This window comes from Lissotriton vulgaris, chromosome 5 (assembly GCF_964263255.1).
Source record: "Lissotriton vulgaris chromosome 5, aLisVul1.2, whole genome shotgun sequence".
Lineage (NCBI taxonomy): Eukaryota > Metazoa > Chordata > Amphibia > Caudata > Salamandridae > Lissotriton > Lissotriton vulgaris.
The window spans coordinates 1,930,712,961-1,930,740,805 of NC_141693.1; the positions used below are offsets into that span (position 1 = coordinate 1,930,712,961).

General features: G+C 43.9%; 1 protein-coding gene across 1 annotated transcript; it reads right to left on the reverse strand.

Moving 5' to 3' along the window:
* DXO (decapping exoribonuclease) lies at positions 1-27,635 on the reverse strand. The gene is made up of 7 exons (XM_086924555.1): positions 27,530-27,635; positions 20,887-21,333; positions 18,438-18,664; positions 17,050-17,269; positions 16,414-16,549; positions 6,442-6,536; positions 1-2,760 (listed from the first exon to the last, which is right to left on the reverse strand). Exons 2-7 carry the CDS (start codon positions 21,306-21,308, stop codon positions 2,640-2,642), a joined length of 1,221 nt encoding a protein of 406 aa, XP_086780681.1. The 5' UTR covers positions 21,309-21,333; positions 27,530-27,635; the 3' UTR covers positions 1-2,639.
* Between the last annotated feature and the right edge of the window lie 210 nt (positions 27,636-27,845).

Genomic DNA, 27,845 nt, shown 5'->3' on the forward strand with positions numbered 1-27,845 from the left:
TTTTTAAGCATTTTTTTTTAATTAACAAAAGCTTTCATTAACAGCACATGCACACTGCACTGTAGGCAAAACCTAAAAAGAATGTAAGGGATCCAATAAAACACCCTACATCCTCTCTCACCGCCACCATCTTTATGCTACAGATTCAAGACTGCTGCTGAAAATGTGTTTGGTAGTGGCTATTCACTACAGAAAGTATCACAATTAAGGGAACAAGGAAAATAAATATTTTGAGTTCTACCATTTTGTCTCAAATTTGTGGCGTAATTATAGGGGGCCGGAAATGGGCCTTTACATAAATTACTTGCTAGAAATTGATTTTTTTTTTAAATAAAATTAGAAAACAACATTATCTAACATAGTTCAGGTGGAATAAACCAACTACACTGGAAGCTTTTATAATCTACTTTACAATGTGTGACCTTTGAAATGCAAACATGTTGAAATCTTTTTGGTATTATAAAATATTTTACAGTGCAATAGCAGGAAACTTTTGCTTACATCAAAAAGTAACAATAAAGATCTTTGTTTTACTCAAAACTAAAAGTATACAGAAAATTTTAGTGCTTCTTCGTCCTACCCATTTTACACAGCCCCTTTTTGCTACAAAGAAGTGCAGAAATCACTCTTATGAAGTTAAGTGCATCCCCTTCTGTACTCCACACTGTCCATATGACTGTCACAGTTTGAAAGAAACCCAGACACTGGTCATTCGAAACGGTGTGAACTGGTTGGACCATAGAAACCCAGAAGTAGTAAGGTGGTGAGAACAAACTCTGTAATATTGCTGGTGATTGGGTTTGAAAGCCTCTGGAATCTTCTCGATCAAATTGTCCTTTGGTCGAAGGTTGCAATGCCACATATTGGTAAACAGAAAAATAGAAAGCACCCCTCGAAGAGGAAAAGAACCCTTCCAGGGGACAAAAGTGCTCAATTATCATGGTTAGCTGCCATTATCTCTTCTCACTGAAGAGTCTAGGATTGTTAAACAGTGGAACTTCTTATCACCATTTATCTTACCCAAAGTCGCACTGCCCAGCAGACCCTCATTACGTGCCACACGTGGGAAGACAAGGACAAGGATGTAGCTCTCATTTCCTGATATGGGTGGAGGAATTACCTGCAGGCTTGGTAGTGATCAAATCACTCCATTCTGTGGCATATAATGACCGTGTTGCAATTCTTTCCTGCAAACATACCTGAGAGCGACCCACCTCCCCATACCACACACAGTGTGTGTGCATACAACCTGGTCACCATACTCTTGAGCTTGTGGTTAGTTAGGACCACCTTGCATTCAGCTGCAGAGAAGCATGCAAATTATTGTCATTTTATAGATTATTATCTTTTCGACATTGAGGGATCTGTTGCCAATGTGCTGAAGACCATTCCGAGTTGCTTGCTGGCTGTTGATCTTGGAGACCGTTACACTATGTCAAAGTCCAATGACTAAGCTAGGCACTCTTCTTTGCAACTAAATCATCTATGCCGTTACCATTGTGTGAACATTTCAAGACTGGATTCGGCTCTTTTCATCTAATGAATGTCAGCTGTGCAACGTTCTTCATTGACATGCATGTTAGTTCTTAGATTCTTGGGCGCCTAAGTAATTATCCAGGAAGGAACGCGATGGAAAAATAGTTACGAGGGACATTTAAATAAATCTCTGTCCCTTTAGGTACTGTAAAAAACCGGACATGCCAAGTCAGAACTGGTTAGTCCAAGTAGGTGAATTTTGTGAGGCTTCTTCAGTAAGATGGAACAGGAAGTGAAAATGAAGATTCAGAAAGGCAATTTAACCCTTGGGTGAAATGTAACATTGTGCTCTTTTCTGAGTTCGCGAAGAAGGAAAGGCCATGATGTCCAATTATCCGACAACAATCCGACACAGAAGCAGTCTAACACACAGTTGTATGTGTGTTATAATTTACCATGGTTATCGTCAATGGCACCCAGGCAATTTAATCTTTATCAGACGGACAAGGGCATAATCAACAGTGGTGAGGCAATAACCTCAGATCCTCTTGCTAGGCAAACCTAAAAAAAAAGATAGGGTTGTCACAAGCTCTCATTAGAGATCAAGAACAAATCAGTGATCGGATAGAGCTGCTACGTTAGGCGATGTGAATCTTAAAATTGGATTTCTTCACGCTTTAAATTAAAGTACCATGTCATACACAGATCATATCACCCTACATAAAAGCTATAGCAAAAGCCTTCTATGTCCAGGTGATTCACATTTACATGTGGAGCCATCACCCAGTCGCTCATGCTAAGCTCTTCAGAACTGCCATCTAAAGCACCTCTTCAGGCTTGGGTCTTCCCCCATCTGAGCACTGAACGTCCACACATCAGGTGCCTTTGCCCGCCTGAGTCCTGTTGCACAGGACCCTTAACTATTGTCTTTTACTGTCACACAACTTCATATGTTCTGTATGCAGTGCGCTTTTCAGCCGAGCGAGCTCTAAAAAATGAATACGTAAAATTAATTTTTCAGCTACGGCAGATGTGCCATTGCTTGTCCAGAGCATCTATCTTCTCCAGCTCGTACTGTACAGCCTCGAAAACTGAGCAATGGCAACAGCAGAAGCACGTTCTTCCTCTCAGAGTCAATCTCAATGCTGTTCTTGTGTTTGTGCTTATTTTTCTTGTGCAGTCAAGGCGCTCAGGTACCATGGTGGGAGGAAGACATGGTCTGGGTCCTTGTGAATAGTGTATGAGACGTCCCGGCGTGGTTCCCAGGAGAAAAGGTATACCACCCTAGAGGGAAAAAGAGGGCAATGAAAGCAGAATTAAGCCGTCAGGTAGGGCGAGCCCATCCATTACTTAAGCAAGCACTATAGGTTTAAGCATTGTGACGATCATCCCTGAAAGGTATTACTGGATTTGAGAACAGCACATACATCTCAATATTTTCTATTGGTGATAAAAGAGGGTGGGTGGTGATGAAACGGTTACCCCCCTACAACAGTTTAAAACTATGACATTAGCCTACCGCTCCACTCAGGGAAAGGGGTCTGCCCATCTCAGAACCATTCTCCGTCCTTACTGTAACAGCAGAGCCCTTCGCTCTAATTCTAAACATCTATTGGCCATTCCTAGATTTAAAAAGTCCCGTGCTGGAGGGAAAACATTCGAGCTAGGAGCTGCCCAACGTTGGAATAAATTGCCTATTGGCCTTCGCTTGATCAAATCTGAATCTGTATTCCGCCGGGCGTTGAAAACTCACCTCTTTTGCCTATAACTTTATGTCTGTAGGGACTAGCTGTTAATCATTAAGCGCCGGGACACCCCGTTGGGGTAGCTGCGCGCTTTACAAAAGACATAATAATAATAATAACATCGCTTAGTCACTACATAGATAGCAAATACAGAGATAACCTCTGAGGTGACTGCCATTACATCAAGTAGGGTAGTAAGAGTTTTAGAAGGAACAGTTTAATAAATATCCTTTAATAAATAAAAAGCATTACACATTTACTTTATATTAAAGCAAGAATAATTTCGTTTGATGTACATTTAATGTAAATTATGTATAGGCTGGGTTTATTAGGGTTAGGCTTACTAGATTTAATTTAAGGTAAGTTAAGGGCCAATGTTACGGTTAGGTCAACGGTAATTTAATTAGTTTATTGCAATATAAACTAAGGATTACGATTAGGGTTAGCATTAAGGCTAGGTAAAGAGTAATTCCTTAATTCATTTCATGCAAATTATTTAGGAGTTTTTTACGTTTCGCTTTCATTTAAAATTAAGGATGAGGATTAGCATAGGTTATTAATGATTAATGCAATATAAATTAATTTAACATGGATTAATATTAAGATTAGGTTTATGATAAACTATTTTTACATCAAAACCAATCTATGGGTTTGTATTAGGATTGTTATATTGAATTAATTTGGATTCTTTTAAATCACAATTAATAAAGGGTTCGTTTTAATGTTTGGATAACAGCAATTATTTTGTAATGTGATGAGGTGTCAGGATTAATAGCAGGGTTGCCTTAACAACAAATACATAATTAACAGGATTACCATGAACATTAGGAAAAAATGTGATCAGTTAAATATAACAATAAAACAAATTAACGGTTTGAAAAGGACAGGTTAGCTGTAGGGTTACAGTAGAGATGAGATGCATTTTAATCTTACCATAGGAATTTAGTGGCCAATAATGCAGTTGTACGCCAAGACAGTAGCATAAAATCATGAAGAAGGGATGGTGCGTTGTGTAAATAGTAGTTCCGTAAATAAAATTATGAAAAATGCCCATAATAATATGGCTGGCGGTGTCTGATAGACACCGCCACCATATTATTCCTTTTCCGCCCCGGTCGCCTTAAGCGACCGGGTCTTTCCGTCCGCCGTGGTTCCCCCGCCATACTAATATGGCGGGGGGATTTCGAGCAAGGATGGCGGGCGGATTGCCCCCGCCAGCCTGGCGGGGGCAATCCGCCCGCCATCCTAATGACCCCCTTAAACACTTCACCGTTGCCTCATAGGGTGCTTTCCACATCCATCTGTGATGGTGTAAGAAGCTCAGCTTCAGAGTCTAGCAGGCCATACCTACTCTGCCCAAGGTGCAAACAGACCTGGGAACTGTGCAGACGATCCACTCTGGTTCACAAAAGCTTGTTGAGCAGATTAGAACAATTTGCATCAGACTCAAACTAGCCCTTCAACAGTATCAGAATCTATTCCGTACAGCATACGCTCTCGTTGCATTAAGGTAGAGCCCGCCCCCAGACACGGTCAATCAAGAAGTAATTGTGTAGGAATGTTAGACTGTATAGAAAATTATGAAAAAATACGTGACTGTAAATACATGGCCAGTGATAAAAAGGAAATCAGGGTCATGCCCCAAAATAGTTTAGAAATAGAGAGTGAGCCCTAAATAAGGGTAACATGTGAGCCCTTTTGAATTGTAAACAGTGGAGGACTGGTTGCTGGCATTGCTTTCTGTCGGCTAGCTGTTTCAGTCTCTCAGCCTCTACTTTCGGTAGTAGTAAGTTATAGAGCGTGGCATCCATCTGAATGAGAACATGCCCAACATTTTTTCTGTGATTAATGTTTTTTCTAGCATTAGTAAAAATAGATTGTATGCCCCCAAATTTGTTTGCCAAGGCTGTTTGTTCACTCTGTCATTATATTCTAGTGTATCACTTCATAGGCCTCTACAAGGAAGATTGTACTTTTTGCTGGGACTTTTACAACCCAGTGAACAATAAATTCAGTGAAGGGGTGTAGAAGAGAGAACTTTTTTAATTTTTTATGAGATCTAGATGCAAGTGGTCCCAGAGGTGAGCTTCGTACGAATGGAATGACCATGAGCGACAGTCATTGTTGGGGCATGAAGGAGGTGCATGATTTTAGTACAGACTTCTAAAAAATATTAGACTAAAACAGTTTTTGCAGCTGAGGAGCTATTATCTTTGTAGCTGTTTGGGATGACAGCGCAGAGGACTGAGAACCCACTGCAATGACCTGTGTGTACCCTTCAAGTTAAAGGTTGGAATCTGGGGAGGAGTGGCTGAACACTGTACATAAATGACATTTCATTTTATAATGTATGTTATATTAACGATAAACATTAATAAACCTAGACTGAACTTAAATGCGCCCTCTAGCTCATGGGCAAATGTTGGTGTTATTGTAAGCTGTTTCTATGATGGCGCCTAAGCATTGGGTGCAGCAACACAGGCCTCTACGTGGATCGGTCCCAGCTCCCACCGCACATCTCCCACTCCAACCCAGCAGTCAGGAACAACGGATGCTTTCAATGGATCTATGATGACGCCCCCTGGGCGGACCCAAAAACTGTATTTACCTACTGCGGAGCCCGCGCAACCTTGACCGATGCCCGGTGGAGTGGTCCTATGCAGTCTGGCCCCTTGGCCGTCACCTACCCAGCCGGTCATCTAACATAGTTTCCCTCATCTCCCCGTTTGTGTCTCTTTCTCTCCCCCTTTGAAGGAACGATGACGACGCCCCCTGGGCGAATACTAAAACTGTTTGTACCCACTGCGGGGACCAAGCAACCTTGGCTGATGCCCGGTGGAGCTGTCCTATACAGTTATAGGAGTCTGGCCCCTTGGCCTTCACCTACCCAGCCGGTCATATGACATTGTTTTTCTCGTGTCCCTGTTTGTGTCTCCTTTCCTCCCCCTCCTCCCAATGTGATTCTTTGATTCAAACTGATGTAACTATGTAACTCGCTGATTCAACTGATATCTGTGTATCCTGTAACTCGCTGATCCTCATGTAAAGCGCTCTGATACCTCCGGGTCTAGCCAGCGCTATATAAAACTTTGCAAATAAATAAAATAAATAAATGAAAATAGCATCTTAATGTAAGCACAACATAACTGGCCATGCATAAAGGAGACCTAGTAGTGTATGTTGCAGCATGGGGGAAAGAGAGAGAAATGGGCAGACTCACTGTGGGTCATCCTGCGTCACCACCTTCTTCACAAAGGTCAGGAAGGCATTGCAGAAGTTCATGCAGACTGCAGGCTTCCAGCTATTCCACTCACCCTGCAGTGACAGATGGGAGAGAACGGTGAGATGCAGGAATGGGAGAAATGGGTTACGCCTAAAGCAGCAGTGTCCAGCATAAGTTCAGGGGAAAGAATTTGTGGCAGATTTGTAGGACAATCCCAGACTATGTTAATAAGCACCATTTAGAATTATATATATATATATGCATTTAAAGTGAATATTCAGAAACACTGACCAGGCTTCACAGACATAACCTGGGCACCCCTGATGTAGTGTGTGGGGGGAGGAGGCAGAGGGGGAGTGAGCAGAGTAGTCTGATCAAAGGGTGAGGCAGGGAAGACTTGGTGTAGGTTGGAGAGACAGGTAGAAGAGCTATGGGAAGTGGGGGGCACAGCAAAATGAAGCACACAGCTTGGTAAAGGGATAAACAGGTGAGAAGCAGGGTCTGGGGATGAGACTGTTGAAACCCACGCCCTAAAGAGGGGTGGGAATGACAGACAAAGTAAGATGCGAGATATAGGGCCTGATGTGAGGAGTGTATGAGTGGGCAACAGGGGAGAGGTTAAATGCTGAGTGGTGAGGTAATGCAAGACACTTGTGAGACACAAGGTGAGAAAACTGTGTAAAGGGGCAGCAGAGACAGGTGAGATGCATGGTAACATGAAGAAAGAGACAGGCAGTATGACAGGAGTCATATACAGAAAGCGGGTATAACAGCACAGTGCAAAATCTGCACAAGAAAGGGGTGAGACAGGTGTGAAACCTTAAGAAAGGCTCATGCATAAGCACATGCAACACAAGAACTATAGAGAACATTCAAGAATGGAGCACAAATTAAAGCACAGCATAGGGGAGTGGATTTAAAGAAGATCCAGAAGGATCCCTAACTTTCTGTGATGTAATGGGTTCAGCCAAGGGAAGGTCCTTCACAATGGATCCAGAGCACAGGTACCTAAATATATCCCTAGATGTCTACAAGACCCTGGGATCTACTTTTCGGGTCTGGTATTTAGTTACTCGCTGGACAGCAGCGCATGCAATGTGTCTCGCACCACTCTTGCCCAAAGGACTCGCTTTCTTTTACCAGTCACCGCTGCTTCCACATGCACGGTTTGTAAAACCTATGTACTGCAGTACTGCTTGACACGCCGTACAGAGGTCTATCTAAATATTTCAAAACAGCTACTGCTCTTCTTGGATTCTGATAATCATAAAAGTATTAATACCCTGTGCTCAATTATATTTCATATGTATTTGTCTAGTGTGTTTTCATCAAGTCAGTTCAAGCACACAAAAATGTGATGGGAAGAATGCTTGCAAAAAGTCTACATTTTTGCCAATCACTTTAGGTAGCATTCCAATCCATAGTTTTTCACCAGAGGCTCGCAGTGTGCGAAGCAGTACTGACCCCGGTCTTAATTAGGTAATCGCTGGCCTGCGTTGCAAGGGAGAGAGTACTAAATCAAACACCTCAAAGGTCCATGGTGGCATGCTTCTGTTCCTGGAGAACTGTTGATCCCAGGAGATAAACACCAGCAGGTCCAACTCTGAGTGCCCAGAGGCCAACTACAAACCCAAGAATTAATTTACTGAGAGGAGGCGGGCTTGAGTGACACTGTAAACTCTTCAATTGCACTTGTGCCCAGACTTTAGTCTTAGTGCTGTGATCTGCTTCATTCCCAGGAAGGGACTTCGATCAATGGATTATCCAAAGAACTCAGTTGAAGCGGATGGTTGTAATGGGAGAGTAAAAAACATAAAACACAATAATGAATCTTCAAAATGTGTGTATATGTCCTCAAATCTGTACCTGAGTGCATGGTTAAAAAATCACAACAGGACCGAAAATGAAAAATCTGTGTAATGGAAAAATCTGTGACAAGTATTGAAAAGAAAGTGTTTTAATGATTTGCTGCCATGGCCCATCTTCGCTTTCATCCAGTTTATAGATTTACATCCTAGACTCTGGCCTCTTAGACCTTGTTGCCGGCTGTATGTCTGAACTGCTTCCTGAATGTTGTCATCCTTCTGGAGAGCTTACCTCCATAACTTGACGAAGGTTGACAAACTTCTCCAAGTGCCGCCTTTAGCGGTGGTATCTACTCCAGCACATAGTACTGCAAACGCAGAATTAGGAACACTTCCATGAGAGCTTAAATGCATTACCTCCACATTTGAACCCAATACTCCATTCTGAGGACTAGTGCAGGTCTAGATTCACACCTCTGAGCTCCTCCATAACCACAACTCTACTCTAGATGTGGCCTACAAACTGAGCACATTTACTACACAATAATACAGACGAGACATTCGTAACCAGGCAGACTTCTCCAAGTGTGACATGCTTCCAGGCGTGGTCTTTGGAACTGCTCACAATACCATAAAGCAGGTCTCTTCGGGTGTGGATTCTGCCCCAAAACCATTTCCTTTTTAGGGCTCGACCTCTGTCAATGCGCAAGCATTGCAGATGTCGAGACATATTATGGCCTATCCAGAGCTTACCCAAAGGGGCGATTTGATGCTGTGCCCGCGAAAAAGCTCGTGCACAGCATCAAAGCCACCAGCCTCCCTCCCACAAGCTGTCCCCAGCGTGAGCTCTGGCATATCTCCTCCCCTAATTATTCACTGCCCACGGCCAGCCGGCACATCAAAGGCTGCTGCTCCCCGTGCGTCTCTCCTTACTCTCCCCTACTATCTAATTATTTTCATACTGATGGCCGCTGCTTTAACTTTAAGCACAGCAACAGCTTTAATGTATTTTTAAATTATTTTGTGCGTCTCCCTATTCTTCCCTTCGTTTCTAATTATTTTCATACTGATGGCCGCCGCTTTAACTTTAAGCACAGCAACAGCTTTAATGTATTTTTAAATTATTTTGTGCGTCTCCCTATTCTTCCCTTCGTTTCTAATTATTTTCATACTGATGGCCGCCGCTTTAACTTTTAAGCACAGCAACAGCGTTAATGTATTTTTAAATTATTTAGTGCGTCTCCCCTTACTCTCCCTATTCTTCCCTTCGTTTCTAATTATTTTCATACTGATGGCCGCTGCTTTAACTTTAAGCACAGCAACAGCTTTAATGTATTTTTAAATTATTTTCATGCTGAGGGGGATGGTAAATGCTCTGTTCAACAGCCGCACGACTCTCAACTCAAGCGCTTCAGTGCACGCAAAGCTGTTGACAGAAAAGCGTTTTGAATGCATTAGTGAATCAACTAACAAATACCTACAAATAAATAAGTGCATGAAAGAATGACAGGTTAAACGAATCACACAGTGTGCTTCACGCACGCAGTTAAAGCCTCGGTGCCGGCTGGTGATCATGGTTAGAGCAGCGGAGGGACCGATTTAGAATTTGGGCACTTTAGTGAAAGATGCTTTTTCAGGAGCCCTTTTGCATAACGTCAAGGCCTCTTTTCAGAAAACAGTATTCAGTTGGATCAAAGTACACAATTAGAAACTGTTCAACTCTGCTGTGTACAAAAGTTTATTGATGTGTTTTTGTGTGCTCTTTTATGTGCACCAGGCGCAAAATGAAAACAGTCTTAGAAGTACAGGAGACATTTTATTTTGTGGCGCAGAGGCACTGTGAACTTACAGCGTCATCAATGCTGCAGACACACAACATATTTACAGGTTTTTTAGGTCAAGCTTGTGCTCATAAGTATGTATCCCGGTCTAACTCTGTCAATGCGCAAGCATTGCAGATGTCGAGACATATTATGGCCTATCCAGAGCTTACCCAAAGGGGCGATTTGATGCTGTGCCCGCGAAAAAGCTCGTGCACAGCATCAAAGCCACCAGCCTCCCTCCCACAAGCTGTCCCCAGCGTGAGCTCTGGCATATCTCCTTCCCTAATTATTCACTGCCCACGGCCGGCCGGCACATCAAAGGCTGCTGCTCCTCGTGCGTCTCTCCTTACTCTCCCCTACTATCTAATTATTTTCATACTGATGGCCGCTGCTTTAACTTTAAGCACAGCAACAGCTTTAATGTATTTTTAAATTATTTTGTGCGTCTCCCTATTCTTCCCTTCGTTTCTAATTATTTTCATACAGCGTCATCAATGCTGCAGACACACAACATATTTACAGGTTTTTTAGGTCAAGCTTGTGCTCATAAGTATGTATCCCGGTCTAACTTTTTGTGTATGCGTATATGTATACTTGTCTCTCTTCGAAAGAAAGTGTTTGTTTTCAGGTATCTGTGGTGACCTCCATTGATGTGTGTTCGTGTTTTTGTTTAGGATGTGATATGTGACTGTAAGTGTGTTTGAGGTCTTCTTTTGCTTGTTTCGACTTGTTGGTAGAGTCACTTAGTAATTTGTAGAGCGAGGAGACAAGCTCCTCCCCGAATGCCTGCCTTTCAATTGAAATGACGTCAGCCCAAGTTAAAATGCAGTCTGGCACTTTGAAATGCCCTCAGTGAAACCTGGAGTCTGCTGAGGCTGTTCCCCTGAGCTCTGTGCACAGAAACCAGGTCGGCCCAGCTGCCCACGTGGGTGTCTGTTTTACCAGACATCTAAGTTCTCAGTCACTCAGCACATACTAGTTACCACACCAATGTCTTTCTTTCTTTCTGTCTTCCTTTCTTCCTTCCTTTTTCTTTCTTCCTTCCATTTCCTTCCTTCCTTTCTTTTTCTCTCTTTCTTTCTTTTTCTTTCTTTCTATTTGTTTCTTTCTTTCTGTCTTTCCCTTTCTCTCTGTTTTTCTTTCTTTCTCTCTTTCTTTCTCTCTTTCTTTCTTTCTCTCTTTCTTGCTTTCTCTTTCTTGCTTTCTCTTTCTTGCTTTCTCTCTCTTTCTTTCTCTTTCTTTCTCTCTTTCTTTCTCTCTTTCTTTCTCTCTTCTTTCTCTTTCTTAGTTTCTCTTTCCCTATGTCTTTCTTTTTATTTCTTTATTTCCCTTTCCTTCTCTCTTTTTTCCTTTCCCTTTCTCTTTCTTTTCCTTTCCCTTTCTTTCTCTCTTTCCCTTTCTCTCTTTCTTTCTTTCTCTTGAGTCAATGGGTTTAAAGAGTAGATAAGAGGGTGGGCAGGTGGGATAGAAGTGGTGTCACCACACTGTAAGGCATACTGACGCATGTTTCTATTCCACCAGCTAAATACAGGGTCTTTCCTGCGTACCAGTCACACACTAGTGGGGTTCAAGCGAAGTTCAGAAAAGTTGCACCCACTCTATCGATCGCCCTCACTCTATCTATCTATCGCCCTCACTCTGTCTATCTATTGCCCTCACCTTATCTGTCTATATCGCCCTCCCTCTATCTATCTATTGCCCTCCCTCTATTTATCTATTGCCCTCACTCTATCTATCACACTCACTCTATCTATCTATCGCCCTCATTCTATCTATCTATGTATCTATCTATCTATCTCCATCTATCTATCGATCTATCTATCGCCCTCCCTCTATCTATCTATCTATTTATCGCTCTCCCTCTATCTATCGCCCTTACTCTATCTATCGCATCACAACAGCATCACTCAGCAGCATCACTCAGGGGCAACTCAACATCACTATGGGCTACCACAGCAGCACTGAACGCCACAGCATCACTCGTCGCCACCACAACATCACTCCGCACCACCACACCATCAATCTGTGCAACCATTCAACAACAGCTGGTTCAAATATGTTCTCTCAATGTTTCAAGCTTTATTACACATGTCACAAAAAGATGTTACTATTTCACTTCTGTTCTTGGATTTTCGTCACAATATTATGCACTGAACATAATCTTCACAAAAGTTATTTACAAAAGTTTAAGCTATTGCCATTATAAATTACAATAACTTTTATTTAACCCCTTCGACGCTCATGACGAGCTCAGCTCGTCATGAGTTACGCCTGTCGTACGCTCATGACGAGCTGAGCTTATCATGAACCGCAGGATTTTAAAAAAGTCAGCGCACAGCGGGAAAACGCGTAGCGCGCATGGGGTTAAGTATTAATTATTTTAAAAAATTAAAAGCCATTGTTATTTGTAATATCAATACATCTAAGTCACGTAAATGCAACACATATTGCATTAGAAATGCGATCGGTGTCGCAAAAGTTATAACTATTGGCATTGTAAATGGCAAAGCTATTAATTTAGCAATTTACAAAAATAACACCTAAATAAAAAAAAATCATTTATAAGACCAATAGCTCAAACTTTCCTAATGCGAGCCCTATTGCATTTCCAATGCTTGTTTCTAAGATCTCTCCCAACACAGGTACAACCTACTGCTATTCCCTGGCACTCGGTGTTGGTTAACCCCTCGGATTTCATGCACGCTTCTTCCCTTTCTTTCTAGTTGGCCAAAACTTCTATGGCCCTGATACAGGCTTTATTTAGCAGCACTGATCCATTGCTGCCATGCGCAGTACTCTGCAGGCGGAACAACAATATAATAACGTGTATTTGTAAAGCGAACATTCACCCAGAAGGGTATCTTGGCGCTGAATAACAAATGTTTATTGTTACCCAACTCAAAAGTACTCATTTTTATTGATATCGGAAGGTTCAGTGGACCCGCTGGGATCTGACCCTGTGACCATGATTTTTTAAACAGGCCACTACAGTGGACCAATTAAGCCACCAGGCCCAGCAATATCATATCATAATGAACCAACAGCTAACTTCTGCACCAGGCCCAGCAATATCATATCATAATGAACCAACAGCTAACTTCTGCTACGGGTCTCCTAAGCACGATGCTGGTATCCTGGGCAGAAAAGCATGGTAAGTAGAGCAACAATGAAGGCTTCAGAAGCAGGAAGTATGTTTATTGTTACCCAACTCAAAAGTACTCATTTTTATTGATATCGGAAGGTTCAGTGGACCCGCTGGGATCTGACCCTGTGACCATGATTTTTTAAACAGGCCACTACAGTGGACCAATTAAGCCACCAGGCCCAGCAATATCATATCATAATGAACCAACAGCTAACTTCTGCACCAGGCCCAGCAATATCATATCATAATGAACCAACAGCTAACTTCTGCTACGGGTCTCCTAAGCACGATGCTGGTATCCTGGGCAGAAAAGCATGGTAAGTAGAGCAACAATGAAGGCTTCAGAAGCAGGAAGTATGAGGGTTAGTGTTCCAGGGACCACTGATCTTACAATGGCAGTTTCCTTCTGGATTCCGGCTTTCCTGTCCTTCCAGCAGCCTCCAGGGCTCAACTCAACCCACCTGGGATGTGCAGCCTGTCCTTTTCAACATACACTCCCTTGACAATTTGTTGTCTGCCCTCCCCGCTTGTGTGTCAGCCAAGGAAAATAACCACGAAGGAGCTCACTGCTTTAGTTGGCTGCCCATCTTCTGATCCTATTAAAGTGTTATTACTGGCCACATGACCACACAGCAGCCATGCTTAGTCATGTTAATACTGTTCCATTAAAAGTACGGTGGCCCATCTAAGAAGTCTTGATACTGTCCAATTAAAAAGTGTCCACCCATGAGCGACGGTGATCTGACACATTCCTAAGACATGAGATCTGAATTTGGGTTTGTACACAGTCTAAATACACTCCCTACCTACCCTGTAAGCAACACCACTTATCTCAGGGTACTCACGAACCCCTACACTTGGTTATCATATCCTTCGACATCCAGAGACCCAAGGCTAGTTAAGGCTAGTCCTACACACCAGGACGATCAGTGGGCAAGATCAGCTCGCAATGGCATGTGCACATCATTAATAACATACCTCCTATCACACCCCAAGGGACCTGTTCCATCATGGCCGCCACTCACCACTAGGCTTTTACAGGGTGTACACTACTTGTGTACCCAGATCACCTCGCAAAGGTAATTGTACAATGTTCATAACTCTCTTCTAATCACACTGACAACCCCTAGGGACCTCTTCAATCATTGCCGCCATCGACTATTGGGTTGTAAAAATCGCTTTTCACCACTCGTGAATCCATCCTCCACAACGAGCGACTATGGGCTTACCGGACACGTTTGTCCAACAAACGGTTCCAAGATCCTGGGCACCCAACTAGTAAAGCCTCCGCGGTATTACAAACGGGGTGACTGCACAGGGTAGTAGCGTTTACCGCTTTCACCACACCATTACAAGATGGCCGCCACGCTCCCGGGACCATACACGTGACCTAGGGCTGTGGGCGGATGCCCAACGCGTCACGCTGACCTGCCAGTGCTATTGAAATAATCCCCGCCGCCGAGCTCACACATCTACTCGAGCTCGGCGGGGATGGGTAGGTCAATACACCCGAACGCAGCAGACTTCAGGTGAGAGCATCTAGCGCATGGCTGGGGAGGAGAATTCTTAGCGCTATAACAGGCTGTGAGCCCTGTTCTGCAGGGATGTATTTTACTTTACTGTTACTCACCGCGCTTTTACTTACCCTTACTCCAGCCACACCCTGGGCTTAGCGCTGTGGTTCAGCCCTGCCGGACACTCATGTGGCCTCTAGGTTCTGATCATTAGGTGAGTAGGGTAATGTTAACATGTTCCTTTTTACTGGCTTTGAAGATCACAGTGAAAGTGTGCTTTCATGCCTTTCATACTACATAGTGGTGTCCTCACTTAAAACCCTGCACCATATCTAATATACCACAGGCAGGTTTTTGAGATCTATGAATGCTGCATTTTTAACCTTGTATATTTACACCCTTGTTTTTAAATTTTCACCTTCACTTTCCACAGTGTGAGTCACAGTACTAGTTAGAGCGTGTGCTTCACAGTTTTACATTGCACGCTCAGTACACTTGGCATGCATCAAATACCACCAGCATGTCATTATATGTTCTTCCTGGCAATATTGTGACTGGCAATTTTGTTTAATTGTTGTTCCCTTATCCTTCCTCCAGACATAGACATAGGAGGATCCACTAAGGTAAATAATTTCAACACATATGACACGAGCATGTTGTTGTCTTCACTTTGGTCCTGAAGAATCGCGGTAAATATACCAAGAGCGAGAAACATGTTGACCACATGCACCACTAGTATCTTCTAGGGTAACACAACATAATTGGTTGACACCTAGGGGACTAGTTTCACTTTTTAACCGTAGCTAGGGGACCCCCAGAATAAAGTCTGTTCCGGTACCCCTAATTACATTTTAGCTACCTTACCATAGGTATACACCTCCCTGCCCACATACCCCCACTTCACCTACAGGCAGTTGGAAAAAAGATCTCCGCCAAAGAGCCCCTCTCTGAGGTGTGCCCGTCGGGGATTGCACCGCCTCCCCGACGAGGAGCAACCGCCGATGATGAAGCATGACACTCCTCGGGGTGTGTGAGGCAAATATATCCAACATAATGGATTCCCCAGGGTATTAATAATATCCCCTTTCTTTCCCCTCTACTTGGTCACGCCAGCAAGAACTTTCCTATCTCTGACTTCTTTAGGAACAGTACAGCAACCCCCTTTTTTAGTTTGACTCCCTAGTACTTTGTACAGACACTAAGCTGTTACTGGACCTTCCACTATTTTGAGTGGTAAATAGTGTCCTTTTGCCTCCCTCCCTCTTTGGAACCTACCCCCCCAATTAAAACGTATGTCATCTTGTTTACGTCCCACTGAATTTGAATGGAGAGAGACAATTCCCTGGTTTATTAGACACATCTTATGTTTATACTATAGCAATACGTCCAACTACGCGTTACTGTTACAAGAGAAAATAATAATATCCAAGACTTGGATCCGCTGCACGACACTGTTAACAAATAAATATATATATTTATTTATATATATTCCTACACCAGCGGAAAGAAAATTAGTCCCTGCATATGTCTATATTTCCCAAAGTCAATACGTTCATCTGTCAGTGGGATATACATGTGCCTCTGAGAGGTGCCTTATGAAGTCACATTATCACATATACCAACAGAGAGAAGACACACCTCGCAGGTGCCCTTCACCCATCGCCACGGCACACTATACCAACCCTGATCAGGTGAGAGATCTTCATGGTTTCAAAAGTCTGCATTGATACGACCTGGCCATCCTCGTCCCGATAGCCTGCAATGATCCGGGGAATGCCAGGCAGAAAAGACTGCGCCCACCACTTGATCAGTTTGTACCTAGAGCGGGAGCAAAGAGAAGGAGGAGAAAAACACAAATCAAACAGCATCTTTAATTATATCACACAGCAAGCAGGGGTGTGAGGTGGTAGACTCTGAGCTGAACATATATTTTACTTTTTATCAATCTACCACCACTACTTCAGTACTCATATTCAGCATTCAAAGACATTGTAGAAAGAGCCCTGGGGCCACAACAGGCATGTGGGCTCATGTGTTGAACTCAAGAGCACTCAGGTGTTATGGATCCATGTGCGGCCCCTACTGTAACACAGACTGCGCCAGAACTAAATGTGCACCACCATGATATCAATTGGTGTTCAATCCCTTGTAGGACTGTGGCCACACACAAATGATGGAATACCCTGTGCCTGTGTGGAAGCAGAGGCAAAAAAGGATGAAGGAGGTGCACTAACATTGCACCAAAAATAGGTGGGACACAATCAGTGTACCACAAAATTACAATGAGTAAAGGTACAAGTGAAGGACAGAGGCGGGACCTGTTGAAGCTGCGCTGCTGGTATGGGCTACGAATCTCCTTCGAGGTTTTCAACTCCACATAGCATCCCGGTGCCTTCTGGTTGGGGTTGGCTGCATCCTTGCAGTCCACCTCTCCGGAGAAGAGTAGCGAGTGACCATGTAGCTTGGTTTGCACCACCGAGCAAAATGCCTCATTCGTATTCACAACACCGCCAGTGTCAGGAGTGGCCCCAGGTTCGTCTTGACATGGAACAAAAAAAATAAAACCGTACTTAAGAAAGCGAAATTAGCCAAACATAGGGAGTAAAAAAAGGCATCAACCATCTTGAAAGTACAGGCATAAACTGACTCCTTGGTGTTTTGTGCTGCCGTCAAGAATATGTGGTAAGGTGGCAATCTTTTCCTACACAGGCAGCTCTACTCCTAGAGCAGATGTCTGTCTTTTAAGGTTTCAAAAATCAAAGGGGGGAGGGGGTCAAATCGGGGGTGAGAGGGGGGGGGGGCGGGGGAGCTTAAAGGCGTTCCACTCAGCTTCCCTTGCAGTACAACACACAATCAATGAGTGTGGAAGAGAACAATATGAAACTGAGGACATCCACCTGGGTTTTTTTCTTGTAGGACCCTCAACAGTGATGTTCGGTCAGTGGTAGGTTTTCCACCGATGTACTTATGACTCAAAGCGACAACATTTGCTCTTAATACCCAATGATGTCACTTTGAGTCACAAGTACGTCAGTGGGAAACCTACCGCTGACTGAACATCACTGTTGAGGGTCTTACAAGAAACCCAGGCGGAGATCTTCCATTTCTTACTGTTCTCTTCCACTCTCCTTCATTGCCTTTTAAGGCACTCACAAAGGGTCTCAAGAGTACTCCTGGAAATGTACGACAGAAGACCTTTTTCCAAAGTTCTCTAAAATATAAGTTACTGGTGGATTTTCCACCAGGCATACATTTCTGCATGCGCATATGTGGTGCAGCGGTACTTTGGCACATGTAACATTTTTAATAATTCTCAATTAAAATGCTTCATTTATTCAGAAATACGTAACATAAGGGGGCGTTTCGTCCTCACTGCCACCATGGAAACGTATTTACTCTTGCCTTTGTGTATCTAAGATAAGCAACTATCTGCAAGGGGTATATGAACACCCAGAATCAATATATAGTGCCAGGTGATCTACCTTTCCAAGGTTCCTGACAAAGGTGTGCCTACAATCCTGCAGTTTACCCTAAACTTGTAAATAAGGCAATTTTGCCACCAAGGAGAAATTGCAGTTGTTAGCACACTCTAGGATGCAAAATTCCACCCATCTGGATTCTGAGGATTGCAATTTACATTTCAAAATGCAGTTCTGCTTCAGTGCTTGCGCCCCATGGTAGTCCCCATATTCACATCCAGTCTCACCTGCGCAAAGGTATTGTTCAAATTTGTATCCCATGTACATCATCTCATCGTGGTCAGCGGTGCGCTCCTCACGCTGCCTCCGCGCCTGCTCCGTCTCCACCTCGCTGATGTAGTAGGTGCCCTTGAAGAGTGTGACGGCTAGCAGCCAGCCTTCCTGGTTTTCATAAGGAGTGGTCAGCAGCTTGGTCAAGTGTCCTCGCCAGGTGACAAAGTCTCGGTTCAAACAGCTGGAAGGGAAACAATTGTCCAGTGTTACTTCTACTTAAAGAGGCTTTAATTTGCCACTCTACTCTCTGTTCCTTTGGACAGACACTCCCACCAGGCCAACACCTTCTTCTCAATGTGGATCTCAGGTGACCTTAAGTCACTCGGACACATGAGAAATATTCCCGATACTGAATGGCTTGCTTCCGTTTCCTCCAAGAAAAGACCACCTTGTTCTCAAATGTTTCACATCTTGTATGCTGTGCCCTCAGCCTCCGAGCCCAGCTGTCACCAGGCCATGTCGCCAACGCCGGCAGCACGCAAACCTGTTCTCTATGTTATATCCACCCTATGAATATAGCTTGGCATGAAAAGTGCCTACAGGCGGGGACACGGATTAGATGTTGGGTTGTTCCTGCACATCCATTTTAAGCAGACTTTCCCATCTAACATTTTTATATGGTATACTAGTTTCAAAAATCACAGGCGCTTTAGGAGTCAAGCACACAGTTCTTTTAAAGCGACGTTAGCACTTTTTATAGCACAATTAATTAACTGGCTTTGCCCATACTCTGTTTTATTGCTCTCCTGTCACACTGGAACATACAAAAGGTAGAAAAAGCAGAATTACCAACAATGTGTAACCAATATTACAACACAGATGGTGCAGTGTTAACATAAGAAAGACACTAAATCTCTTGAAAGCTGCAGCAGCAATGTCTCAATACATGCTCTTATATCCCCAAGTACATCTAGCCTCTAAAACGGTTTACGAATCTGCGTCTGGCTGTAGCCAGCAACTGTGTGAATTGCCAAGGTTTACTCATGGGTTCCTGTAAAATGTACAATATGTGCCTGCATGTATGTTTTCCTGAGGGTAGGGGTGTCTGCGTTGGTCTTTATGTGCATGGAGTCCTGGAGGGTGTTTCTCTGTATGTGAAAGTGTCCCTGATTCCATGCAACATACAAACCAAACCCACAGGCTGTTAATGCTTGCTCCGCTCTTGCGGATGGTTTGAATCACGTGCACCTGTCTAGAACACTGGGTACTTTTATATTAGTTTTGTGTGTTTACATTAGGAGTCCTGGAACCCTCGCAAGGGAAGCCAAGATTGGTTTTTAGACCGCACGCCTTAGACTGCCAATCTGCAGAACGAGTATAGGGTTCTTCATATGGTACGTTCTAGCAAAGCAAAGTACACCATAAACTCATGTAGTCCTCGGGGCTTCTTTTAGGGTATAGAGGCCAGATGTGTGCACGAACTGGTCTCAACAAGAGGACGCAGGCAGTGCACCAACTGTGTATTTTATTTTGTAAACCAACCTATGTAATAGTTGAACAGTTCACAAAATAAGGCACCACTGGAGGGGACAGAACCTAGATAATTAATATTCAATAGGCAGGTCGCAATCTGCGGCTCCAGCCGATTTGCTACAATGGTGGTGTGGCGTGCAGAGGACAGCAGAGCACATCTCGGTGACTAAATTCCAAAATGGATAACTCTGCTTTTACGCACGAGGGGCTTCTTTGAAGAGAAAAAAAAGTGTTTCATTGTTTTAAACTTTACTGCAATGAGGCAGCGGGTTCCCTGGACCACTGTACACTCCCACTGTGGGCGCCAACCTGATTCCTCCCCCTTTGCAAGTCGGTTACTACCTCAATTTGGGAGTAAATAACAGATCAATGATAGTCGGAAACCACCAATGCATATCATACCGACTTGTAATCTAGAAAGAACGTCAATCACCCCCCCCCCTTTCCAAGGTGCCATTCAGTATGGGTCGCAGAATTTTACGAACCGGAAAAAGTTTTCGAAACTGTGAAATGGGTTTTGTACAAATAAATGATTTAACGACCGCAAAGCCTGTAATTTTCTAAATCTCAGGGAGTGCACACACTAAATTGCATAATACACGGGGACTTCACCCCAATATTTAAGATTAAAAAAAAATACAAGCACAAATCGCATGCATGCAAATTCTCACATGGAACCCTCACCTTGAAGCTATAGGTATTCCACGAACATGTATTTGGCTATGTCACTTTAGACATGACTTTTATCTTCAAACACCTCTCATATAGCTGCCAAGTAAAAACACAGACTTTGTTGGCCCTGCTTTGATGTCGATTATTAACAAAGCTCGGGTAATACTTGGGATCAAACAAAGGACAAAATAAGAAGAAAACCCCTCATTTGTCACACCATGAAAGCTCAGATTCGTCCCTACAAGGTGTGCGCCTCACCTCGATGCCGCCACCTTGGCGTCCTTCCGGGACTGGAGGAGGTGCCGGTTGTGGGTGATCCACCGCAGCAGGTGGTCCAGCCGCTCCTTGACGCCCTCGTCGCGCCGCACGTAGCGGTCGTGGTATCCGTCCCGTAGGTCGAAGCCGGGCTTCTTCTCGTTGGAGGGCGGCCGGTAGTAGCGCAGCCTCCGCGCGTCGTTGAAGAAGCGGCGCTCGGCGTCCAACGAGAAGACCCCGATCTCCACCGGCTGCTGGTAGAAGGGGAAGTTGGCGTCGTACAGGTCTTGGCGGACGCGCAGCACCGGGAGAGACGGGGGCTCCTCGGGGTCGGTTCCCGCGTGAAGGCGTTTGGAGGGGTAGTCATCCAGCTCCCCCAGTGCCCTCTTCTGGAATGCCGGCTGCACGCTCACTTGCTCCTCCATCCTTCAGGAGTTTCTAGAAGGAGGCCTGTGGAGAAAGCAAATGGGAGCTTGAACCAAGTGTTCCAGGATTCATTTACTGTTGAAAGGACAAAGTTTCATTTACTTCCAGCCTATGTCTTAACACTTTTTAATCAATATACAATATGTTCTCTTTCCAGAAAGACTCAAGGGGCGTGCAGTCGTGTTCTTGGCAGGGTGATTTATCCCGGGCGAATGCTCTCTATTCGTACTCCTACCTGGGCAATGGATCGCTTCCGATCTATCCTTCTGGCTGGGCTGCTGCTCCCCCCTCAGCTATCCAGTTAGCAAGTTAATCAGTCACTGCTACTTTCCCTCTTTCTTCTGTGTATTCAATTGCTATCCTACTGACTGGTCATCACTCAATATTATCTAATATGCATGACTGATCAGTCCTTAAAGCAATGCATTCATGTCTAGCCATGAGACTGATTTGTCCTTGTGTAGCCTCCTGCTGGTGTGATCAATCGCTTCCCCTTTAACCGCTTTGTCAGTTAAAGGATTATTTCCATCTGGGTGGATGATCTATTACTATTGATCCACCTAGGTCAGTGCTTTCCTATTTAGCCTTTTAGCTGCAATCAACTTGGATTTGTGATTGTTTGCTCATTCAATCTGGGTAATTGCCCTCCTGTAAAATGGATCCTTCGCCATCAAAAGACCTCGGGCCAGATGTAAGTAGCTCAATACCGGTTGGTAACAGCCGAAATTACCGAATTTCGGCCGTTACCGATCGGTATTGGGCATTTGAGATGTAGGGGCTAAATGTAAGGATTCGGTAATTTACAGAAATCGGTAATTTAAGGAATCAGTAAAGTACAGATTCCTTAAAATACCGATTCGGTAAATTACTGAATCCTTAATGTAGGGAGCACTCAAGTGAGTGCATTTCTGAGTTAAGGATGCGGTATTTACCACCAACTAAAAGTTGGTGGTAAATATCGAAAACCTTTGAAAAAGCAAATTTGTGCTTTTCCAAAAGTGCCATGTGGCAGACATACATGCCCTTAGGGCATGTATGTGTGCCACATGTGTACCCATGCACTATTCAGGGATGCAACAGAGTGTCAAAGTGCCACCCTTGTAAGTCTTCCCCCTATTAGTGATTCGGAATTTACAGAATCTGTAATTCTCATTCTTTCCTATGGGCCTCCAGGCCCATAGGAATGAATGGGATTTACCGAATAGGTAATTACCGATTCAGTAAAATTTACCGACTCAATACCTACATACCATTTACCGATTCTGAAATACCGAATCGGTAAAATTCTGTATTTTAGAATCGGTAAATAGTATTTACCAACATATGGCCCCTCATAATTCTCCACTGTATGATCAATAAGTCCTCGATCCTTCTCCAGGTTGTTTGATCAGTCACATCCAATTTATCATTCCAGCTGACTGATGGATCGCTCCCTATAACCTGATTTTCTCTTTGAACAAAATCTCACTATTTACCCTACTAGATGGGCGATTCATTGCTCTCTTATCCTGGCCTAGTGATTGATCACTATTTATCCTTCTGGAAGGATGGCTTTTATGTCATATCTTTATCTTACTGTTCAGATATGTCATTATTCCCTACAAAACTCAGCTGGGTAACCCATCACTTCCTATTTACCCTCCTAGCTGGGTAACTGTTCACCACCATCTATCCTCCTGGGTGGATGACAGAGTACTTATAATCCGCCATTTAGCTCTTGCACTACCCTTCATTCTGCAAAAGATTCCCAGATGATCAATCACACCCTATAAATCCTATTGTGTGGATAATCAGTCTTCACCTTCTTTATCATTTCTAGATGGGCATTCAGTTTATCCTTCTAGCTGGATAATCAATGTATTTTCCGCTACCCACATGACTGGATGATCACTTGTTTTCTACAAAGCACAATCGCTCCCCTTGTATCCTTTATTCCTGCATGATCAATCAACCTCCACCTGGCCAGGTGACTGGTAAATTTATTTCCCTGGGTGAGGGACGATGCTCCTTGCGAAGTCTTTAATCACTCTCTAGGATTTTCCTGATGGGATGCGCGGTCACTATTTAGCAGCACTTCATTGCTGCATGAACAAATTGATCTCAATTTATCAACGTGGCTGGGTTGTTAGGTTATTACTCCTAGCACACTTCCTTCTCTGGAGGATCTATTGCTTCCTGTTTAGTATTGCTAGCTCAGTAATTGGTCATTCTCTGTTTGGCAACATGGCTTAGTGACCGATCAAGCCCTATGACTTTTCAAGTTGAGTGATTGAGAACTTCTTGCTGGGAAACAAACAGATCTCCCACTGGAACCAAAGGTTTCACCAGTTCCAATAATTATCTATGTGTTCACAAAAGCAGGCATATCTAATTAAAGCATTATTATGACACTCAGCAGAACATGCCACTAACAATCACTCTCCAAACATTAACTTAACAGGCACACCCACCAACTGACTAACCATGTAAACTATTTGGTACAACCCTAGAGTGTCACCCACAAGCCTGCTGACACACCCACCCTATTTATTTATTTTAACATATTTATAGAGCACACAGCTACTCAGATGAGTGTCCTGGCGCTAGCGAACATAGCGAATAGGAGGAAGCACGAGTACGGAGTGGAGCCCGAATTACTGCTGAAACAACCATGTCTTCAGTAGTTTCCTGAAGTGCAAAATATTAGGCGATTGTCTGACTGTTATAGGAAGTTCATTCCAGAGGTGCGCGACCTGCACTTGGAAGGAGCGTCCCCCCCAAGCGGGCACGGTTGAATTTAGGCACACTCAGCCGATGTAGGTGAGATGATCTGAGGGCTCTACCAGGGGTGTAGTAGCTCACTCTTTTCCTAATATAGATGGCCCCAAAACCATGAAGGGCATTAAAGGCGATGGATAGGGCTTTAAACTTGATTCTGTTTTGGATGGGAAGCCAGTGCAGCTTCTTTAGGTGGGGCGAGATATGGGCTCTAGGTCCCAGCATAAGGATGGCTCTTGCGGCCGTATTCTGCACGACCTGGAGTTTCCTGAGGAGACATTCTGGTAGACCCAAATAGAGGGCATTACCGTAGTCAAGCCTGGAGCTGATAAGGGCCCGAACCACGGTCCTTCTATGGGAGAGAGATAAAAGGGGAAGAAATCTCCGGAGCACTTTCAGGGTTCCATACTGCAATGGATCGCACTCCGCTAGCCCCTCCTCTTTCAGGGTTCCGTAGCAGGTGCCGACCACAGATCGAACTTGGGTCTTCATGTTCAATGCAAAGGCAATGATGAAGCAGTCCCTTAACAAGGAGATGCAGAGGTTGGTCTCCCCACAAGGAAGCATATGGAAAGCCCTTTGCCTCCTCACAGTAATTCTGCTGCAACCAACATCATTAACTTAGTAGCATGGTCTGGGTGGCAGCAGCCTTGCTCACTTTGGTTAGAGAATGCTTTGGATGTGCTTCCTTTCAAAAGGTCTCAAGTATTTTGAAGAATGACAACATTAAATTGTGGAGCAGAACTCGCTAGTTTGTAGTTTGATGAGCCCACTGAAGGAACTAACAATATTATTGGGATAGATGCACAGCGGGTTGGTCAGATTTTGAGTGGTTTAGCTAGGTTTAGGTGCTACTCAAGTAACGTCAAGTGTCCGTGACGTTGAAATATAACCGTAAACTGTGGGATCAGTGGGTCACTGGTCCCATCCTTGGGTGCACACTGTGATTCCTCTGTGGTTCATAGAGGTTCCAGACTTGATTGGTTATGAATTATTCATATTTATTGTATTCATAAACATGTTAAGTTATTCCATTTTCAACATCTTGACTTAATAGTTAGCGTCAATCCAATGCATTTCGGGGCTATATGTTGCCCCTTCATCAGGGATGAGGTACTGTAATAAAGTTCAAAAAAAAGAAAAACTTGTAAATAGTGGTGGAGGGTAGACATAGAGCATGCGTGGTACTGGGGAAACACTAGGAGGTGTGGGGGGGAGCGGGGTGGTTAGTGACTGTTATAGGGTCACCTTCATGCGTTCCGGTCTATCCGTGTTCAAAAAAAGGGTGAAAAGGAAACCATGTTTCCATGGTAGCTTACGTGTGTCAGAGGTATAACGATAATGCTGATGTGCTACAAAAGTAAAAAAGCGCATGTTGTACAAAAGTAAAAAAGCGCATGTTGTAAGTATACGTTTAAGTTACTACGTAGCTTACAATCTGTAGTGGTTCATGCTTTCCACTAACCTGATTGAAACGGAGGTTAGACTTCCAGGCTCATCCACTCGTAACGCCGGACAGGACGCGGAGAGGTTCCTGCCGCGTTTAGTCAGTTACATTAGTAGCGGTCACGTGGGGGATAGACATGGTGAATAGACTCACTGAAGGAACAACATAGGGCATATGGCAAAAAAGCTTTTCTAATCCATGCAAAGGACTTTTGTCCCAGATGCTCTACTGCACCTTCCTGGATCAAGGATCCATCAATTCCTGTTTGGGGGATCGATCAATTAAACTGGAAGGATAATAGTTCTGGATGGGTTACTTATCTCTTCATTTTAACATTGAGGCTGGGTGATCAGTGGCGGCAGATTTAACCTGCTGGCTGTGTTAAAGCTTTTCTATTGGGTGAGGGTATCCTAGTGCTATCCCCTCTGGGGTTAGTATTAGACAACTACCAAGCTATATTGCTGGATTGGTACTAGGAAGTTACCTAGCTATCCAACTGGCGCAAATAATTGCTTTTAATGAATCCTGCGTGATTAATATATCCTTATTTAACCTCCTAACTTAGAGATCATAAATTGACCACTTAACTAGATAATCCACCCCTCCCTGTATTACCCCTGGGCTGTCTGACCCACATTCCTAATTTTCGATTTTGCCCTACATCATCATTTGGCCGGTTGACACGTTCCTAATTTTCTACACATTATAGTTTGGCTGTTTGACTGACGTTCTTAATTCTCAATTTCAATGGTTCGTCGATTCATTAGTATTTAGCTACACACAAGCAGCGTGGAATTTCTGGATTGTTGTTTCTTAAACACTAGTCAGCAGTGGACTGCTAAAATGGCTTTAGGCAATAGCTGCACTTTGATTTCCAAATTGGTGAAAAGGGAAGATTGTTTTTTCAGTATCACACAGGTCTTTAGCCTCGGACATGCTCACTTGTGTCAGTGAAATCGTAAGAATCAACTGAGCCTGATGATTCTTCTTGTTCTGCGTACTGCTGCTGGTGTCCCAATAAAGCATCGGAACCGGCTTGTAGACCTATGCATCCCCCTGTGCCAAACGAATTGTGGGGATAATCAACAGCCAGCGCACGGTATTACTCTGGTTTTCTGCATACATTGGATTGCAACCAGCAAACTGGCACTCGTACAGATGTAGATTACTTTACAACTGCGGAATATGTTTCTATGTCACTCAACATGCCCATCTGTGGGGCAAAACCTGTTGTATTGTGGGTCTGTGTTCATTACCAGCGTACTACGCTGCACAATCTAGCGATAGGAACTTTAAACATGCCGTTTCCCAAAACCTCACTGTGCAGGGGCAGGTGTAATTTCGAATTTGTAGAATCTTCTCTTTGCCAGCATGCTTCAGTACAGAAGCCAGTAACACATCCAGTCCAGTTTTGATGCACCCTGGTACGTGTAGCGCTACATTAGTAATGTGTTCATTCCCAACATACCACGCTACACAAGCTAGCAATTGGAACTTTAATCCTGCCGTTTCCCAAAACCTCAGTATACTGGGGCAGGTGTGATTTGGAAGTTGTAAACTAGTCTCTTTGCCAGGATGACTCACTGCAGAAGCCAGTAACTCATCCAGTACAGTTCTGGTAAATCCTGGTACGTGTTGTGCTACATTAGTAAAGACATAATCGGGGCTACACACATAAAAATAGAAAACAAAAGACTGGGTGATAAACACTGCCAGTCTAGTTTGCAAGACTACGAATAACCAATTAGTGAATGCAGGTCGCGTCTCTGCCCTTGTCCCTAACTGAGCTCCTGTGTGTGTGACTCATATAATCCTGGCTGGTAAACTGGCACGAATGGAGCACCGTGGGGGTTTAATTATGCCCGTTGTTTACAGTCAGGCATATTGAGCAGGGCCTAAAAATATCTTTTAGCCCTGTCTGTTGGGTCCCCGTTGTCAGTGGCTTCGGAGGTGCATAGTGGGACTTGACACCCATGGTCCTATGCGTTCCGGGGCAGAGTCCTGCTGGTCACTTACCTGCATGCCCCTTTAGATCGCCCTCAGTACTCACAGCGGCACAGAGAGGTACTGGCGCCGTGTTTACTTCAAGAAGCTGCTTCTTCTACGACACTTCCGTTGTGCCACGCCCACTTCCGGTTTGGGATTGCTGCGCTTCTCCCGAGAGTACAGTCAGCAGAACAGACTCGAATAAAGAGAAAATAACCCCCAATCCAACATGGCGGTGAGCTTACCTCCAGTCTTCAGCTCTAAGACCACCCTCGCCATTCTAAAATATTGCCCTGTATTTTAGAACCGTCTACTTCACTGAACAGACTCTGCCGCCGTTTTAGGG

Coding starts and splice junctions, on each gene's coding strand:
- DXO (XM_086924555.1), bottom strand. CDS start 21,308: ATGGAGGAGCAAGTGAGCGTGCAGCCGGCATTCCAGAAGAGGGCACTG. Junction 18,665..20,886: donor GCCAAGGTGGCGGCATCGAG/GTGAGGCGCACA, acceptor TTTCCCTTCCAG/CTGTTTGAACCGAGACTTTG. Junction 6,537..16,413: donor AGATCTCTCACCTGATCAGG/GTTGGTATAGTG, acceptor CTGTCACTGCAG/GGTGAGTGGAATAGCTGGAA.